The sequence below is a fragment of the Saccopteryx leptura genome, chromosome 7 (assembly GCF_036850995.1).
Source record: "Saccopteryx leptura isolate mSacLep1 chromosome 7, mSacLep1_pri_phased_curated, whole genome shotgun sequence".
In the NCBI taxonomy this organism is placed as follows: Eukaryota; Metazoa; Chordata; class Mammalia; order Chiroptera; family Emballonuridae; genus Saccopteryx; species Saccopteryx leptura.
In genome coordinates this window covers 121,165,149-121,184,124 of record NC_089509.1, presented here as the reverse complement: position 1 = coordinate 121,184,124, position 18,976 = coordinate 121,165,149, and the positions used below count along the sequence as shown (strand labels likewise).

Sequence of the window (18,976 nt, the reverse complement as noted above, 5' to 3'; positions counted from 1 at the left end):
CTGGGAACCCGGGCCTCGCCACGCCCAGTCCTCAGCACCTGGCAAAGCAGAGCCTCGAGCTCAGGCTGCACGAGCTCCTCCATCCTTGCCCAGTCCTGCTCTCTCCCTGCACAGGCTAATGGGGCGTCCGTCACCCAGGAAAGCAGAGAAGTGCTCCGGGCACAAAGCAGAGCAGGAGGTGGGGCAGCCGCAGCCTCCAGGGAGGACACAGGCTGCCTGCTAGAGAGGGTGGAGCTGGCAGCTGGGAGACAGGTCAAGGACAAGGGATGGGAAGGAGATGGGCAAGATGGTTACTGGTGGGGAAGGCTGGGAGGGGCCGGGGCTCCTCAGCCCTCTTCCCGCCCTGGTGGGTCAGCAAGGGAGGGAAATGACAGTTTGGTGTGGGCGGAGGTGCAAGGGACCAAGGGAGCGAGGATGACTTCAGTTTTGGGCCCAAGCCAAGGGAAAAGGCCACTGAAGCCTGCAGGGGTCAGGTCTGGGGAGGAAGGTGGAGTGCAGTTTGCACCTGGGGAGCTGATGTGCTTTAGGTGCCAATGAACAGGGGAGGCTGGGCCCGAGGCTGATGCTTTGGGGTCCACGCCTTCATCCCTGTGCCCCTCCCCTAGGTGAAGTTTAGAGGAGAGGTGACAATGCTTGCAGAGATAACAAAGGTACTTTCTTCTTGAGCCCTGGAGCCCACAATGCAACTGGCCTGCTGGGCGTGCACTCTGGCCCCCTGGGGACACTCCACTTGCTCAGCGCCCTTCAGAGCCCATATCCTGCCCTCCGTCCTTGTCACGTGGGACAGGTCTGCTGGTGGCTTCCCACGTCCATTTTTTACAAATAACCGATAGCCACTCAGCTGGAGTTGCGAGTGAGCCTGCTCTGTGGTCACAGGATGCTCTGTCCTGGTTGCATCTACTGGGAGGCTGACCCCTAGTCCCTGGGGCTCTGGTCCTCCTATCCACAGGAGAGCAGGTCACCTTTCCAACCTTCATGATCTTCCACTTCTTTCTGGGTGTCATGCTATCAAAAAATGACTTTCAAATCCAGGTTGAGTAAGAGCTCTTTGAAATGTATCTCTGAGCTTCATACAACCAGTGAGTTCTGTGGGGTCAGAGCTGGCCCTGAGCAGACCACGTCCATGGTCTGGGAGGCTCAGCCCCACGCAGCCAAGCAGCCTGCAACGGTCAGCCTGGGGCTTCCTAACTGCCCGCACTTCGCTTGGGGTCCTCCTCTAACCCCTAGTGCCAGCCTCAGGTCACCCGAGGTTCTAGACCAGGTCCTCTCCCCTGGGGTGGGGGTCAGAGACCCTCAGAAGCATGACCACCACAGCTCACGGATGGAATCACGTTAATGTCACAGGCACCACTAGGGAGAGACAGGGAGATGCCAGGAGCTGAATGGTTGTGGACGGCAGGGCTGTGGAGCTGGGCTGACCGTTTCCAGTGTACGCTGACCAACAGGTCCCTTTGCTCAGAGGCCTGGTCTAGATGATGAAGGCCACAGCCACCACCATTAGCCCTCTTACCATCAGGTATCAGGGGTCATTACCCTACAGAACTACTTAAAGATCAACTATTCTATTAATACAGCAAGTAACAAATTAAAATTTAGTTTTTTAAACAGCTTTCCTCCGAACCATTTTTGTCATGGCACCAAAGCTACAAGGCCGAGAGGGAGGCCTGGGGGCCGGCCACTGGCTGCAAAGCACTGACCACAATGGGGGATGGAGGCCGGAAACCAGTCCACACGCACACCTTAGGTCAGCAGGCCTTCTGCCCTGGGGTACAAGGACGGTGTCTGCCCGGAGGCCTTCGTCCTTGGGAGGGCTGCAGCTGCTGCGGAGGCACCTCAGGTGGCCCCAACACAACATGCTCTTTGGCCAAGTCCGGAGGAAACACAAGGCTCAAGTGTTCGCGAGGACAGTCGCCCACCTAACAGGTAGCTGTGAGGAGGGGGCCCACCACTCGGCCCCTTCAGGTCTGTGCCTTGGGGGCTCCTCTCCAGGCAAGGAAACAGACGGAATGCTTCTTGGCTCTTCTCTCCTCCTGGGCACGTGGCCTATTATTATTATTATTTTTTAATTTTTCTGAAGTTGGAAACGGGGAGGCAGTCAGACAGACTCCTGCATGCGCCCGACCGGGATGCCCACCAGGGGGCGATGCTCTGCCCATCTAGGGCATAGCTCTGTTGCAACCAGAGCCATTCTAGAGCCAGAGGCAGAGGCCATGGAGCCATCACCAGCGCCCAGGCCAACTTTGCTCCAATGGAGCCTTGGCTGCGGGAGGGGAAGAGAGAGACAGAGAGGAAGGAGAGTGGGAGGGGTGGAGAAGCAGATGGGCGCTTCTTCTGTGTGCCCTGGCTGGGAATCGAACCTGGGACTCCTGCACGCCAGGCTGACGCTCTACCACTGAGCCAACTGGCCAGGGACTGGCCTATTATTTTAACCAGTGTCTTTCCTGGGAGTGAATTCTCTGGACCCTTTGCCCTTCCTCATGTGTCCATCTGCAACGCACCTCACCCTGACTGCCGTAACCACGACATGGCCCAGGCTGCAGGCCGGGGCCACAGAGTGGCAGCAGCCATCACCTTGTCCTGGAGCCCTGCACTCTCCACCTGAGCTCTCAGGGTCTGCCCCACTCCTGTCCCTGACAATACACAGAAACCTACATGGAGATCAACACTTTCACCCCTAAATCCACCCCACTCACGCCTCCTCCGGAAATAACACTCCAGGGCCCACTCACCCATCAGCCCAGAGCCTCCCGGCCCCAGACAAGACGCCTCCCAGCACCAGACCTCCTCCTGGGTGCAGAGCTGAGGGTCCCCTGGGCTGCCTGTTGCTGCCACACCCCTAGGGCCAGGCACTCTTACAAAGACCCTGGAAGAGTCCTCGAGGGTAAGTGACAGGAGGCTCTCAGGACGAGATGTCTCTGGGAAGCCGGCCCACCACCTCCTCTTGCTCAGCAGACCCAGGGTGGGGGGCTGTGTGGGCACAGGCCCAGCCCTGCCCTGCCTGCTGGCTTCCCAGCCTGGAAGGAAGTTGGCAAACCCAGGCCCACCAGCATCGAGCCCTCTGCTTGGGGTGGTGCCCACCTTGTGTTTCGGCTCCTCATCGTCCATCCCGGCTCCGCCGGCTTCGCTGAGGACAGGGCTCAGGAGCGGGGGCGAGCCCTGCTCAGCGGGGCCCAGAGTCCCCTGGAACGCAGGGCCCAGGCTCAGCGGGCTCCTCCGGGTCGAAGGAGAAGGCTGAGGGCTGTCCACGGAAAGGCCTGGAAGTGAACGGGGTGGGGGTGGAGCGAGAGATGAGAAAGGGCCAATGTGGGCCAGACACCACATTTCTTACCAGGCCTTAGCAGACTCTAGCCTGACTCGGCACTTTCTGGAAACTGTAAATAAAGCCGCTACCTCTCAGCGCGAGGGAAAGTGAACCCGGGAACAGGACGGCGGCTGACCAATCCGACTTCACAGATGCCCACCACAGGCCCCTGGGCCCCGGGCTCTGGTTCTAGGGATTTCTCCACCCCAGAGAGAAGGCGGCAGAGCCAGCAGTGCACGCCTGTGAAGCAGGGGTCAGGAGGGCACCTCCTGCACGTGTTGTTAGAAACACGCCAAGTCCACGCTAATGCAGTTGAAAGGAAAGGTCTATTTGAAGGCCAAACATATTAATCGTTCATTAAAAAAAAAAAAAAAGCTGGACTGTATAAAATTACAACTCATTGTATTGTTTTCTACTTCCTTGAATTTTTCATTAACAATGACTGTATTTTGGTTTTTTAGAATTATACCACAAATGTAATTAATAATTTTTCCCCTCCTTAAAACAATTTCTACTTTTGACTGGAGAGAACCTGAAAACTCTGGCCTCACTTTACGGAGGCCAGCGATGAGGTGTAGGCTATCACACATCTTGAAAAAATAAATTCATTCATTCTTTTTTCTTTATTTTCAAAGATTTCTAATTTTTCTGTGTGAAATCAGTAAATGCCCAAAATTTAAAGATACCACTAAATGCCAAATTTTAAAGATACCATTAAAGCAGAATTTTAAGAAGAAATTTAACAACTGTTTAAAATCTCAAGATAGAAATTTACCTTAGGTTTCCAAATGCATAGCGTTTTAACCCTCAACTACCATTCTTTCCTAGCTGTAAGTCAGCTTATCATAGGCCAGAACAGAGGTCACTCCACCCCCAGAACAGAGGTCACTCCACCCGAGCCCCGGGTGGCTGCTCACGCCCCACCGCGCTTTCCAGCAGGACCCTCCACACCTCTGCGGGAAGAGGTCAGATGCAGTCACCTTCCGTGACCAGTTTGTAAAACCAGAGCTCAGTTTATTTAGCCCAAAACATGGAACTGTGCAGGCAGGCTGGCACAGAGGATTCGTGAACGGGACACACCCGTTTCCTGCTCCCGGGATGGGCTCAGGGGCTCGGCAGCTGGGCTGGCGTGAGCGAGTCAGTCCCGGGAAGCCTGGGGCCCGAGGGTCTGTTTTCACATTGACAAACCTGGAGCTCAGGGGCCACCCAGGGCGCGAGGCCAGTGGCTTCCTCTGAAATGTCTCACAGCCAACAGCTGACACCCAGAGACAGTCAAGTCGTTCACTTTAGAAACCCGGACAACATACAACAGGAAGTTATCAATGACCGGTTTATTAGAATTTGCTTTTATTACACATTTAGAATGTGCGAGGCAGCCTTAACATAACATAATGTTCCCACCTGCTCTTCCCACAGCAGGCGGGCTCCCTGCCTGTCCCCGCAGGTCACCTCCCACGTGGAGAAGAGGCCTGTGTCCAAAGATGGGGCTACTTAGGATTCACATTCCAAAACCTTTTTTTGGCCCCAATAAGCCCCAAATTGCATCATGAGATACTGTCACACACTGAAAATTTAGAGAAAAGTCTAGAAGTGACTAAAACTCATCTATTTATTCTTCACAACTGTGCTGTTCAAAGCGTGCGGGCCGAGGGGTCTTACACTCACTGGTTCTGAGTCCTCTGTCTCCTGGCACCACCTAGGCTCCCCCCTTGGAGATGGGCAGTCCCCACAGCAAGTTCCTAGTGGACAGTTTACCGCAAAGTTACTGCAGAGCTTGACTTTATTTTTTAATAGCAGACAGAGTGTGAAAGCTGAGAAGATGGCAGGCATGGCCCCAGCTCCCTGCTGTCGGCCAGCGCGGGCTGGTGAGGCCGGCGGATGAGAGAACGCAGCGCCCAGTCAAGCGCCCGCAGCGAACGAAGGACGCGGGAAAGGAGGAAAGCCCGTCGGGACAGCGCTCACTGGGAGGCTAAAGGTCACCCTCTGCTGTCAGCATCGTAGATACCTACGACTTCACAGAAACTGTCAACAGATAATAAAGCACCACCACAACTGCCATCAAACCTCGGTCTTTATTGGCTCTGCTGGCTGCAGCACGATGTTACAAACTGGAACGCCTTCAAATGCTGTAAATACAGATCCTACGAGATCAAGGCAGCAAACCTGTGGGGAGGTATTTCTTCAGGCAAGTGGCCCATCCCCATCCACGCTGTCCGAGTGTGCACCCTGTGTTCCCATGCCCATCCTGTGCGGGCCAGTCTCTCACGGACTCACACACCACCCCAAGAAACACGTGTGGGCCACGGCTCGGCGGGCGCCTCGCCGGCAGGGACACTGGTACAGCCCCGGCCCTGCCGTCACACGGGGACCACGAGAAGGGGGCACGCTGAGCACTCCCAGCCTCGGAAAGCCCTGCCCACGCCCATGTGCACGAGGCTGCACAGAGAAAAGGCAGTTGTCTCCAGAATTTTAACAATGCTAAATAAACATCACGTTTTGGGTATCACAATGTGCTCAGTCTGAAACAGACATGGTGAAGAATTACTCTGAAATATTTGTAACAGACCTGTGTTCAGGATCCTCTAAGCAGCGGGCAGGGCAGGGCGCGTCCATGCGGCCCTGAGCCAGCGTCCCAGCAGGGGGCCCACTCAGACTCAGCGCGCCTCCAGCCACTGCGGCACAAGCAAAGACAGAGCCCTTCCCGTGGACACAAGGAGGTTTTGGAAAGGCTTCCGTTTTCAAAACCAAGTTACTGGGGAGTGACACACACGGCGGTCCTCCTGCATGCACCCCGTGTTTCTGCGTGAGTGGCTCAGATGACCGTGTCACAGTCAGGCGCTGTCCTCAAAGCTGCAAGTTCCGAGGTCCCGTCATCTTCAAAACCCGCAAATTAGAACCCTGTTTCAGACTGTCAGCATCCCTGCTGTCAATTTTCTTTCTGGCATTGTTTCTAAAAATTTCTAACTGTTCCTTCTACAGCGTTTGAAAAGTCACTTAAAAGCACAGTCTCATTCACACTTCTGTGCCGACCTTCAGCTTCTTGGTCTGACTAACCAGGCGATGAAACACAGACATCACGTTTAGAGGAAAGGTAAGCTTCTTTTTACTTCACACCCCTAAATCCTCTTCTTCAAATTTCTACAATATGCAATCTTGAAATTTCCTACCTAATTGAGGGGGGAAGAATCAACTTCAGTGTGGAAGGTTCAAGGTTAGGTCTGAAGGTTACCATGACAGCAGCAGGTTGAGATCTACAAATTCCTCCTTTAGCTGAACAACAGCTCGGGGGTCCCACCAACACGGCTGACTTGTCCGAAGACTCTGGCACATTGAGAGCACGTTGCTGAGTCAGCAGTGCACGGTCTCTGGCTCCCTTTCTGGACTAGAAAGTTGTGAGTCTCTCCACACAAAATTTGACTCAAAAACACAAGTAGGGGTCCTGGCCGACTGGCTCAGTGGTAGAGCGTCGGCCTGGCGTGCAGAAGTCCCGGGTTCGATTCCCGGCCAGGGCACACAGGAGAAGCGCCCATCTGCTTCTCCACCCCTCCCCCTCTCCTTCCTCTCTGTCTCTCTCTTCCCCTCCCGCAGCGAGGCTCCATTGGAGCAAAGATGGCCCGGGCGCTGGGGATGGCTCCTTGGCCACTGCCCCAGGCACTAGTGGCTCTGGTGGCAACAGAGCGACGCCCCGGAGGGGCAGAGCATCGCCCCCCTGGTGGGCAGAGCGTCGCCCCTGGTGGGCGTGCCAGGTGGATCCCAGTCGGGCGCATGCGGGAGTCTGTCTGACTGTCTCTCCCCGTTTCCAGCTTCAGAAAAATACAAAAAAAACCCCAACCCCCCCCCCCCCACACACAAGTAGGAGGTAGAAACATGGCTCCTGAGGGGCCAAACGGTCAGTTCACCTCATCCCGGGTGTTCCTGCCCAGCTCACCCGCCGGCTCCTCTTCTACATCTACTGGCAGCGGGTGACTGCCTGGCATGTCAGTGGTGTTCATCATCAAGAAAGAAAAGTAATCTGAAGTAATACACTTCAAATACAAAGGCTGCACAGCGGTGCCCTCCTGACGGGGCAGCCCGGAGAACTAACAGAGAGATGATGCCTTTAGCAGTTTCGTAAAATCTGGATTTGTCACAGAGGCGCCTCTGTGAGGACCCAGGGGCTTATGTCACCACTGTGTTCCCGAGCTGGGGCACAGGGCAGCGGTGGCCTTGGTCAGAGAGCAGGCGGGCAGGATGTGGGAGGGAGCTGACGCTCCCTGACGCACCGCCCTCTTCTCTGAGTTTGTGCCCGTAGGCACTTTTCTAGAAGCCACAGCTGCCTGGCCCTGCTGCACCTGTGCCAGGAGCCTTGAAAGCCAGTGTCTGTGCTGCTCTGAGCAGCCCAGAGGGAGTGGAGAGGGCCCTGCTCTCCCAAGGCACCCTGAGGCTGCGGCCCAGGAGGTGGGGTGGGTCACCACCAACCTCCACGACCCCAGTGGGGCCGGAGCGGCAGGAACGGCTCCGGGGAGGCAGCAGAAAGCGTGCTGGCTGAGTGTGAAACTGGATCAGAGCCGGAGCAGAACCTGCCCCGAATCTGAGCAGCGGCTCCACTCGGGTCAGGGGTTGGGGGGGTTCTAGCAATGGGGGGGGCAATAATGTTTCCTTTTCAGAACTAAGTAGCCATGTGTTCTGTGCACAGGATGAGCTCAGCGCTGCCTTGGGCCAGAGCCTCGGGCTGGGGGAGGGCCGAGCAACAGAGCCCCTGAGGCCGTGGACCTGTGCGACCTGTGCGACCTGTACGACCTGTGCGACCTGTACGACCTGTGCGACCTGTGCGACCTGTGCGACCTGTGCGACCTGTGCGACCTGTACGACCTGTGCGACCTGTACGACCTGTGCGACCTGTGCGACCTGTGCGACCTGTGCGACCTGTGCGACCTGTACGACCTGTGCGACCTGTACGACCTGTACACAGGCCACACAGGCTGTAGGCCACACGGCGCTGGAGCGGCCCCTCCCCTCCCCCTAGGCCTCCAGGGGCCGCCACCGTCCCATCTGAACAGTCCCACCACAGAGGGCTGTGTGCTGCTCCTGAGCCCACGCAGTGCCCACATCAGGGAGGGTGAACAGTCCGTAGCTCTCTCAGGGATTCACTTAACACGCAAAACAATCTTTAATTATGTAAATCAAAACTGCAAGCAAGTAGAGGGAAAGAAAGCTAAAAAACCCATTTAAAAATTCATAGTAAATATTTCCTTATTTTATTGAATAAACAATAAAAAATGTTGAATTAGTACATATCTGTAAATTTATAAATGGCAATTTCAATAGAAAACAAGCTTTATAAGTACCATAAACCAGGCAAGACAAGTCTGTTGAAAGAGTGAACACGTTCAGATGCCCAGTGAATGCCCATCCCTCTCCTCCCCACTTTCCAGGGGACGCAGAGACAGCACCAAGGGGCTGCAGGCACGGTGACAGGGCCAACCGTGCCCACCACGGCTAGTGTGACGTGTGTGCAGCAAAGCCCCGGCAAAGTAAGACCAGTGGCCTTGAGCACAGATACCACAGTTCTCGACATGAAGCGCCTGAGGACACACGACCATTTTCGCCTGTGAAGTAACTGTTCTAGTAACAGACGGAAACCAGGAGGGAACAACCGTACCGTAAGATGTAGGACGAGGCACTGTGTCACGTACCACGAGGGACACGGTGCACGGGCTGCATGCTCGGCCGGGCAGCGGGGGCGAGAGCCTGCCCTCAGAGCCGTGCGCAGGTGACAGCGACAGGGCCAACGCCCCCCCTCCCGCGCCCTCGTGGCGTGGCGTCTCACGCTCATCTACCCTGATTGCTGTTCTCGGAGCCTGCGCGCACTGGGACAGGGGCCCTGACCGGGCTCTGTCCTCGGAGAGCCTGGCACCAGAAGGGAGGCGCCATCAATACCCTGTGCCGGAGGTGGTGGCAGTGCACAGTGTTCCTGCACCACAGCGTCCCTGCACCACAATGTCCCTGCACCACAATGTCTCTGCACCAGTCCTGTGCGACTTGAACATAACGTAATGGCTTATGTAGAATACCTGGACTTGGAAGCTTGAATACAAAAATAGACTTGGTAACTAATAAAAATAAACATTCTACACAAGCAGGGTGTATTCTTAGAGGCGGACACAGCAGGGACAACAGGCACAGCCTGCTGGGGCCTGGCAGTGTGGGGGCGACACGGGGCTGTGACCGCTGGTGACAGCACACCTGCCTCCTGTCCCTGTAAGGCCCTGGGTTGAGCAAGAGAGACCAGCAGACAGAGAGGGGACTGTCCACACCCTCAGGCACTTCTCGGCCACACTTGAGGCACCTGGCGGCCAGCGGCCAGCGTGAGGGGATGGCTACACATCTACGCATTTCATTCACGTTGGGACAATCGTCCTGTCAGCAGGGACACAGCCGCCCCAGGCCGTGCTGCTCCATAGTCAGTAGCCATCAGTGGCCTGGGGCCTGGACTGCTCTGCCCAGCTGAATATGGACTGAGATCAGACACAGTGAGGTCACTGCATCAGCGACCGGCCACAGCAAAAGCCATGACATGAGCAGGACAGGTGGTCCTTGGGCCTTGCTCCCCCCTGGTTTCTAAAGAAGCCCCTCTGAGTGGGTGGGGAGGTGGTCACAGGCCCTCAAAAGTGAAAGGGAGAGCCGTGAGCAGTGACAAAGCCACAACTGATTTTAAAGCAAATGTCTCGTTATAAAGAAAAAGCTATAAACTTAAAAATATTATGAACATGCTGGAAAGTAAAACTTGAAATGACATTTTCACCCGCAGTATCCAGTGTGTCTGGGGCCCTGGGCTTGTCCTGAGCTGTGGGTCCCATGCACCAGTGGGAGGGAGGAGATGGTCAGTGAGCTCCAGGCCCAGCCCCAGAGGTGTGGAGGCCTGAGAGGCTGACCGGGCTGTGGGGCGCACAGCAGGACCATGTCTCCTACAAGCCACTGGCACAGGGGTGTCTTCTAGTGACGGGGCCCCAAGGGCGACCATTCAAAAGTGGCACACAGACAGTGCTGGACCCTGACTGGACAAACCAAATGGTAACAAGCACTTAAGACCAGCGGTCAAAGTGCTGCCTGACCTCGTATTCGGTGATGCCAGGGCGTGCTGGTCTGTGGGGCTATGTGAGGTCCTGATGCTGCGGGCACAGACAGGCAGAGGGACACCGGAAGCGTGCCAGGAACCACAGAAGTGCTGCAGGGTATGGTCAAGCCATGGGAATGCGGACTGGTGAGGGACGGGGGTTAGGTCCCCAGACTCTAGTTCTCGCTTCTGTAAATTTTGAAAACTATAAACAAAAATCTAAAAAAATCACCCCAGAAAATAAACTTTCACTGAAGAAACAAAACCCACCCTTTTCTGGGAAGGCCTGGGCAGATGTATGAACAGCGTGTCTTCAGACTCTCCAGGATGGACACGTGTGTGCCCAGCGCTCCCCACCACCTGCAGCCCTGGCTGCCTCCAGGGGCCACCACCCAGTCGCTGCAGAGCTGGCTTGAGCCCACGCCTGACCTGCTGCCCAGACACTTGTGTGGGCGCTCCTGAGACAGAAAGGACAGTTTGCTAGCTGAGCGCATTGCGGACAGCAGCAGGTGAGGGACGGGGCTGCTCCCCCATGGCTGAGGCCCAGAGAAGCACTCTGGAGGCAGGGTGCGGACTCCTCACAGACCCCAGGTTCGCTTCTGAGTGACGTGCTCCTCTAACGAGCAGCCCTGACATCACCTTTCCCTTCAGAGCACAGTCTCCCGGCCCTGCTGAGGTCAGCCAGCTGCCTCGACATCGACCCGACGCCCTGCCGTGCCCAGAAGGTGGTCTGCAGAACGAGGGGATGAGTGGCCACCATGCCAGAAACACTGGTCTGGTCTTGCCCACCAGGCGAGGGTGAGACTGCAATGCAGATTTAAGGCAGCAACAACAATGGGAAACTTCTCGATGCAGTTAGTCAACACCCCAGCTGTCTGGACCAACACTGATGAGAAGAGAAAGAGGGACCCTTGCCAGAGTCCCTGAGCGCCTGGCGCCACACGGCAAACCCACCCAGTCACAGCCTCACATAGGACCAGAGGCCAAGGCTAAAGTCACCACAAGACCTGGGAGGAAACCACGCCTCTGAACATGGTGCCGCTCTCCCGGGAGAGCAGAGGACAGAGGACAGAGGACAGAGCCCGGTCTGGGCGTGACAAATCTAATAGTGCGCCCAGGGCCGGGCTGCAGGCCCACACAGCAGTGGTTTCTCCCGACGTCCACAGACGGACACGTCCAGTGTATGCCACGAGCACCCGCCCACCTTCCACAGCGGCACACGCAGGGCCCCGTGGGTGCCCACAGCCAGCCTGGCCGCCCACACAGCTGCCCCCGCTGGCTGGGGACAGCCTGAGTCCATGGCAGGGGCGAGGAGACGGCTGGTGTCTGTGTCACACCCCTAGGAAAGTGGGAGCCCCTCGACATTTGGGGGTTCCTGGCATGCTTGTTTAATGAACAACCCACTGTGAGTTCAAGGGAAATGGTTCTCAGGGGTGAGCTGGCGCTACAACCCAAGCCGCCTGGTGCATCTGGTGCTACTTTTCCTGCAAACACCAATTGATACCCTCGATTAAGCTAAACAAAAGGAAACAGTTCAATTGCATTTTAAACCAATGCCCCTGCATGCCCATGCCTAACCCAGCACTCACTCCGGGTCTCCAGTCACTAGCGGGACAGCAGCTTTGGCACCGAGACACGTGGGCAGCCAAGTGCCTGCGTGTGCACTGAGCCCAGAAGACCCGGCTCCCGCGGGACCACGTGCCCTCGCTGGGCAAACAGTCCTGGCAGCGTGCCTCACGCTCAAAAGCAGCCTCACTAGCAGACCATACACACTCTATTAAAGACCAGCATGAACCAGAACTCGGGACGAAGTGGGCACACCCGCTGTCACGTGATCAAAGCACAGCCAGAAACACAAAGCTGCAAACTCACTCATCAGCACCCGGGGACTAGCTGCGAACATTCATCTGTTTTAAATGTGATGCACAGTTTTTTTGTTGCTGTTGTTTTTTTTATAGAGACAGAGAGAGACAGAGAGAGGGATAGACAGGGACAGACAGGGACGGAGAGAAATGAGAAGCATCAATCATCAGTTTTTCGTTGTGACACCTTAGTTGTTCATTGATTGCTTTCTCATATGTGCCTTGACTGTGGGCCTTCAGCAGACCGAGTAACCCACTGCTGGAGCCAGCGACCTTGGGTCCAAGCTGGTGAGCTTTGCTCAAACCAGATGAGCCCGTGCTCAAGCTGGCGACCTTGGGGTCTCGAACCTGGGTCCTCCACATCCCAGTCTGATGCTCTATCCACTGCGCCACTGCCCTGTCATGTGATGCAGTTTTAAGCATCACTTCGAGGGAAAGTTTTAATTCCGTGACATTCAAAACAGAATAACGCACCAGAGAATTAGAAGAAAGAGTCCCTAGCTGAGGACACAGTGCCAATCTGAGTCTCCACACGGGCAGGAGCGGGTGGCCCTGGGAAGGCGGGAACGGTCAGCGTGGGCTCTTATCTACCTGCTCTTCTGGAGTCCCGTTCTTTACGTTATCCTGCAAATCAAAGATGACTCTCTCTCTGCTGGTCTGTGCAAAGGGGTTGCTGAAAAAGAGGCTCACATCTAGAGGGTCCACGGCCTCGGAGCCCCAGGAGTCCGTGCCTGTGCTGCTCGAGTCCTCGGCCGTGGTGGGCGGGTAGCTGAGCTGCTCTAGCTGGTCGAGGAGGTCGGAGAACTGGAAGGCCGAGCTGGCCTCCGAGCGCACTGAGCAGGCGGGGAAGTTGGCCATGGAGCTGGCCTCGGACTGGCTGGCGGAGCCGGGTGTGCGCGCGGCCAGGCCGAGCAGCGGGAGGTGGCCGAGGGAGCTGCTCTCGGAGGCGCTCAGCAGGCTCTGCATCAGGCTGGCCTGGGCCTTCACCTCCAGCAGCTCCGACGTGCCCGAGGCGTGCACGCCGCCAAAGCCACGCTCCTCCCCAAACTCAAAGCCGTGCTCGATGCTCCCGGGGGCTGCCTCGGTGGAGTACCTGTCTGGGCTGGACTGGGCAGAGCCCTGGCGGCCACACAGAGAGGCCTGTGTGGCCAGGCTGCCGTACGGGCAAGAAAACGCCTCAGAGCCTCCGGCAAAGAAAGAGATGTCTGCCGGGTCGTCATCTATGAACTCCTCGAACACCTGCAGCGGGGCGCTTGTCAATGTGAAAACAGGCCCCCCCCCACCACCCTGCTGGCCACACGGCCGCTGCCCCGTGGGCGGGAGCGAGCCCACAGTCAGGCCTCCCTCGCCGTGGTCGTTTTCACCAGGGGCCCCCCCTGCACCCCTGTCTGAGGCACCGTGACTCTGCTCCCCAGGACCGCTGGGGCTGCAATTCCTCACAACACGACCAAACCCGACACCTTGGCAAGGCTGGAGCGCAGGGGGCCCGGGGGGCGGGGCCTGTCTTGCGCCGGCGCTGTCCACGGGGCCGCGGCTCCTCTCGGCAGCGGGCCTCTTGGCGTGGGGAGCCTGGGGCTCCGTCAGGGAGACGCCGCTGTCCTGGACGTCGCGCTGGCCGGGAGGGGCCACAGGGGAGGTGGGGACCGAATAGAAAGAGGCACGTGTTGACAACGGGGACGCAGAAGTCCTCACACCCTCGGTGAATGAGACACTCTGGGGACCAAAATTAAAAGAAAAACAGGAACATCATTTTACAAATCACAGCTAGAAAGTTGCAAAGCCAACTGGGCCTAAATTAGCAAGCCCACACATTCCTGTCACAGCTCCTATAGACGGCCGCCAGTCACTCCCCTTTACCAGAGACTCGTCATGCAGACGAGGCCGTCTGTCCACAACCCCCATCATCCCCTTCTCTCTGCGGAAGCGAGCATCTGCAGTAGAGAAAACTCCCACCGCTGACTGCCGGCCACACGCAGCCTGGCCACACGCAGCCTGGCACCCAGGCTCTGAATGCACAGGAGAATGTTTCTGGGTGTTTGGGTTTCCCCAGGGTTTGTCCAGAGAGCCAGAGACGGGGAGCCGGCCCCTTGAGTGACAAGGCCCCACAGCAGTGCTGGGTGGAGACAGCGTCTGCGGCCCTCAGCGCACACGTCTGCGAGGGTCCCCACCACGGTGACGTGTGACAAGGTGTCCACACGGGCGATGAGGGGGCCCAGGAGCCCGAGACTTGTGGAGGGCAGAGGCCGGAGGAGCCGGGCAGCCACGCCACCGCACGTGCACCTACGCGCCCTGTACCACGGGCACGGCGTGGGCCCTCCCTGCCACGTCTCATGTGTCACGGAGAGTCGCACTTCCAGAACACCCTCCACCACGTGTGCACACGCAGCAGGAGGGTGGCTAGCCCTCCCCTGACCGGGCGGCTCTGAGGACGGTCCCGGGCCGAGCCTGCCGCGTGAACACACAGCTAATGTTCAGGCTCTTGTGACCACGCTGCCAGACTACTGTGAAAAACCTGCAGGTGACCGCCACGGTGTCTGTTTTAGCCAGGAGGACGCACCTGTTTCGGCAGGTCTGCAGTCAGAGCGCGGCTGGACGTCCGCGTCCTGCTGTGTCGTCTGCAAACAGAGAACAAGCCGTGAGCCTCCTGGGCCCCCTGCTCTGACAGCAGCCCCCGAGGAGGGGTTCACGCACAGATGCAGCTAAGACACAGGTAACGTGCCAGAGGCATCTCGCTAGAAACAGGCAAAACAGCAAAACAAAAGCAGATGTCCCAGAAGAGTCAAAATGGTCCCCACACTGAAGGAAAAACCCCACATACAAAGAAACAAGGTCAGTGTTCAGATTCAAAGTTTACCATCCTCTGTGACAACGTATATAAACTGAGCTACATGAACTAGAAACCGAAACCCCCGTCTGTATACAGTAACTGTATGAGGGTCGGACAAGTCCAGTATCGTAAAAAATAAAATAATAGAAGTAACAGAATTCTAGTGTAAAAACACACGTTCATGTACTTGAGATGACTTTTATTCAAGGAAAGGTTAAAATATTAACTTTAAAAGCATGCACTTTGCATCCTAAAGACCACAGAGCTCACCTTTCATATGGCGTTCTCTTTGTCGCACCATCTTTGACATAATCAACCAGTTGTCTCTGAGTCCTTCCACTGTGAACGAGGGTTCAGATATTAGAGACAAGAAGCAACAGTATTCGCAGCATTAACTTTCCACAAAGCCCAAGGACGGTAAGACATGCCCGCCCTTTCTCATAAATCTGTATATACATTTTATAGTTGTGCTCTGTAATGAGCATCACCAATTTTCTAAACAAAGTTTTTACTAAATGTACTTTTCCCACTATTTTATGTGATGCTCTCTCCAGTGTGTCAGGAGCTGCCCTCTGTATACAGTTCTCCGAGTGTCCTGCCACCTGTTTCTAGCCGAGGGGACAGTTCTGCTCTCAGCCCCACGGAGCAGCCAGGTGTGTGGCCAGGCACTGCCCCACCTGTATCTGAAGGAGGAGCCTCTGCTGAAGAAGACGGCTTTCGCTTTCGGCTTCGGTTGATCAAAGAGTCTGAAGAAGGTGTGATACTCCACACAAATCTTCCAGAAGTTCTTACACTCGTCTCTGCTGCCCAACAAGAATTCCAGTGTGTCCTGGTAAGGTCCCTAGAAACAAGTATAAAGGTTCAAGTAACTGATTCAAATTTAGGAAGCAGTCCAGATAACAGGCTCCTGCAAAGTTAAAAAATGGGAAGGTGTTTCTTTCTGAAAATTGTATGTAAAGACTTCTGGTTCTATTTACATTTAAGAGAAGAAAAACACAGCACATCCATATAGACTTATATACATATTCACTAACTCTCAGAAAACCATCACTCTCGATCACACACTGCAACATGCTGGCTGTCCTGTAACCCCCCAAGAGAAGGGGGCACTTTCCATGCGGGTCAACATGCTTGTCTGTGTCCCTGAGTTGTTTCCCTGGGGGCTTCTGGGAGTGTCCTGATGTCCAGGGTGGGCAGCCGCTCGGCTCACAAACACCGCCATGAGGAAAGCACGGCACCGTCTCTCAGGGTTATTGCTGGAGATGTGACGTGAGCCCAGAGACAAGGCACAGGCACCCTCGGGGAGTGACTGTCCAGGCCTCGAACACTCTTGACTCCTAGAATTAGTCTTAGGAACCTCAGTGCCTGGGACATAAACTGCAACTTTGCCAAGTGCAGCCACAGACACGACTGAACTCTGAGACACGATGCTGTTCCAATTAATGGCTGCTGCGGTGCCTTGAGTCACAATTCTCTCCGTTCCCTATCTTCTCAGGGTAACTGCTGGAAACTGCTTCTTCAACTCAGAGGAAGCAAGCAGCCTTCTGCTTGCATTTGGTCTGTTTTTGCCATTCTTTATACTTCCTTTCAACCACAGCAGAGAGACGTGAGTCATCAACACGCCGTCTCACACGACAAAAGCCCTTGCCAACGAGAGCCTCTGCAAGCTCAGGGCGCCTACTCCTCCAGCCCCGGCTCTGACCCTGCGCCAACGCTGTGTGTGTCCTGCTGCTGCCTACTCCTCCAGCCACAGGTGGTTCAGCTAACCTAGTTCTCGTCCTCTGAAGAGCTTCCTTTGTGCACTGTAAATGCAACAATTTGACCGTATTCGGATAGTATGAAGTATTGAGTTTCTGCCAATTACCAGATTGTATAGGCACTTTCTCCATTTTTACTCATTTCAGTAAATCCATATGCAATTATTACTTTACTGATTGATAATCTCAAGCAATATTTTTTGAAAATCAAGGCTCCTTCGATTAGAGGTGTTCAAGGGTCAATCTCTGAGTCACAGACAGAACGTGGGGAAACCGTCAGCTCACACGTGGCCCCTGCCCCGTGACCCAGAGCACCAGGAGGCTCTAACAGGCCCGTGACCCAGAGCACCAGGGGGCTCTAACAGCCCCGTGACCCAGAGCACCAGGGGGCTCTAACAGGCCCGTGACCCAGAGCACCAGGGGGCTCTAACAGCCCCGTGACCCAGAGCACCAGGGGGCTCTAACAGGCCCGTGACCCAGAGCACCAGGGGGCTCTAACAGGCCCGTGACCCAGAGCACCAGGGGGCTCTAACAGGCCCGTGACCCAGAGCACCAGGGGGCTCTAACAGCCCCGTGACCCTGGAGGCTCTAACAGGCCCGTGACCCAGAGCACCAGGAGGCTCTAACAGCCCCGTGACCCAGAGCACCAGGAGGCTCTAACAGCCCCGTGACCCAGAGCACCAGGAGGCTCTAACAGCCCCGTGACCCTGGAGGCTCTAACAGGCCCGTGACCCAGAGCACCAGGAGGCTCTAACAGGCCCGTGACCCAGAGCACCAGGAGGCTCTAACAGCCCCGTGACCCTGGAGGCTCTAACAGGCCCGTGACCCAGAGCACCAGGAGGCTCTAACAGCCCCGTGACCCAGAGCACCAGGAGGCTCTAACAGCCCCGTGACCCAGAGCACCAGGAGGCTCTAACAGGCCCGTGACCCAGAGCACCAGGGGGCTCTAACAGGCCCGTGACCCAGAGCACCAGGGGGCTCTAACAGCCCCGTGACCCTGGAGGCTCTAACAGGCCCGTGACCCAGAGCACCAGGAGGCTCTAACAGGCCCGTGACCCAGAGCACCAGGAGGCTCTAACAGCCCCGTGACCCAGAGCACCAGGAGGCTCTAACAGCCCCGTGACCCAGAGCACCAGGAGGCTCTAATAGCCCTGTGACCCAGAGCACCAGGAGGCTCTAATAGCCCTGTGACCCAGAGCACCAGGAGGCTCTAACAGCCCCGTGACCCAGAGCACCAGGAGGCTCTAACAGGCCTGTGACCCAGAGCACCAGGAGGCTCTAACAGCCCCGTGACCCAGAGCACCAGGAGGCTCTAACAGGCCCGTGACCCAGAGCACCAGGAGGCTCTAACAGCCCCGTGACCCAGAGCACCAGGAGGCTCTAACAGGCCCGCGGCCTCAGCAGCTCCGGGAGGGCCTGTCCAGCGCATTCTCAGGGCCACCCCGCCCTGCTGGGCCTGGACCCCACAGACACACCCTCACCAGAGCACGGCTGGGCAGACTACGGAGAGCCCTGCTGGACCCCAACCTGAAGCCCGCCGTTAAACTGTTGCGTGCGTTATGCCAAAATGACTTACGGAGTGACTAAATAACTCACTCTCCTAGCAAAATACATTCTCTTACAATTTAGCAACCTCTGAAATAATACTTACATGGACTTCTGGGTGGAGTTTGATGAGGAATCTCTTCCTCTTGAAGCTGAGTTTCCGAACCCGGGACCAGTTGAAGGTGTTAATTTTGGTGGCGCACTAAAACCCAAGAGAAGGACTCTTTATTTATTTATTTATTTATTTATTTATTTACAGAGACAGAGAGAGAGAATCAGAGAAAGGGACAGACAGGGACAGACAGACAGGAACGAAGAGAGAGATGAGAAGCATCAATCATTGGTTTTTCGTTGCGACACCTTAGTTGTTCATTGATTGCTTTCTCATATGTGCCTTGACTGTGAAGCTACAGCAGACCGAGTAACCCCTTGCTCGAGCGAGCGACCTTGGATCCAAGCTGGTGAGCTTTGCTCAAACCAGATGAGCCCGCGCTCAAGCTGGTGACATTAGGGTCTTGAACCTGGGTCCTCTGCGTCCCAGTCCAATGCTCTATCCACTGCGCCACCGCCTGGTCAGGCGAGAGAAGG

General features: G+C 56.1%; 1 protein-coding gene across 4 annotated transcripts in view; it reads right to left on the bottom strand.

Annotated features, from left to right (window-relative positions):
• FARP2 (FERM, ARH/RhoGEF and pleckstrin domain protein 2) overlaps positions 1-18,976 on the bottom strand; it is a 98,576-nt gene that overhangs the window by 21,386 nt on the left and 58,214 nt on the right. For all 4 annotated transcript variants that reach the window (XM_066345841.1, XM_066345840.1, XM_066345842.1 and 1 more), the window contains exons 9-14: positions 18,495-18,590; positions 15,764-15,927; positions 15,357-15,425; positions 14,817-14,874; positions 13,720-13,972; positions 3,079-3,254 (exon numbers count right to left, since the gene is read on the bottom strand). In XM_066345841.1, coding sequence (XP_066201938.1) covers positions 3,079-3,254; positions 13,720-13,972; positions 14,817-14,874; positions 15,357-15,425; positions 15,764-15,927; positions 18,495-18,590 — 816 coding nt within the window. The remainder of the gene's footprint in view (positions 1-3,078; positions 3,255-13,719; positions 13,973-14,816; positions 14,875-15,356; positions 15,426-15,763; positions 15,928-18,494; positions 18,591-18,976) is intronic.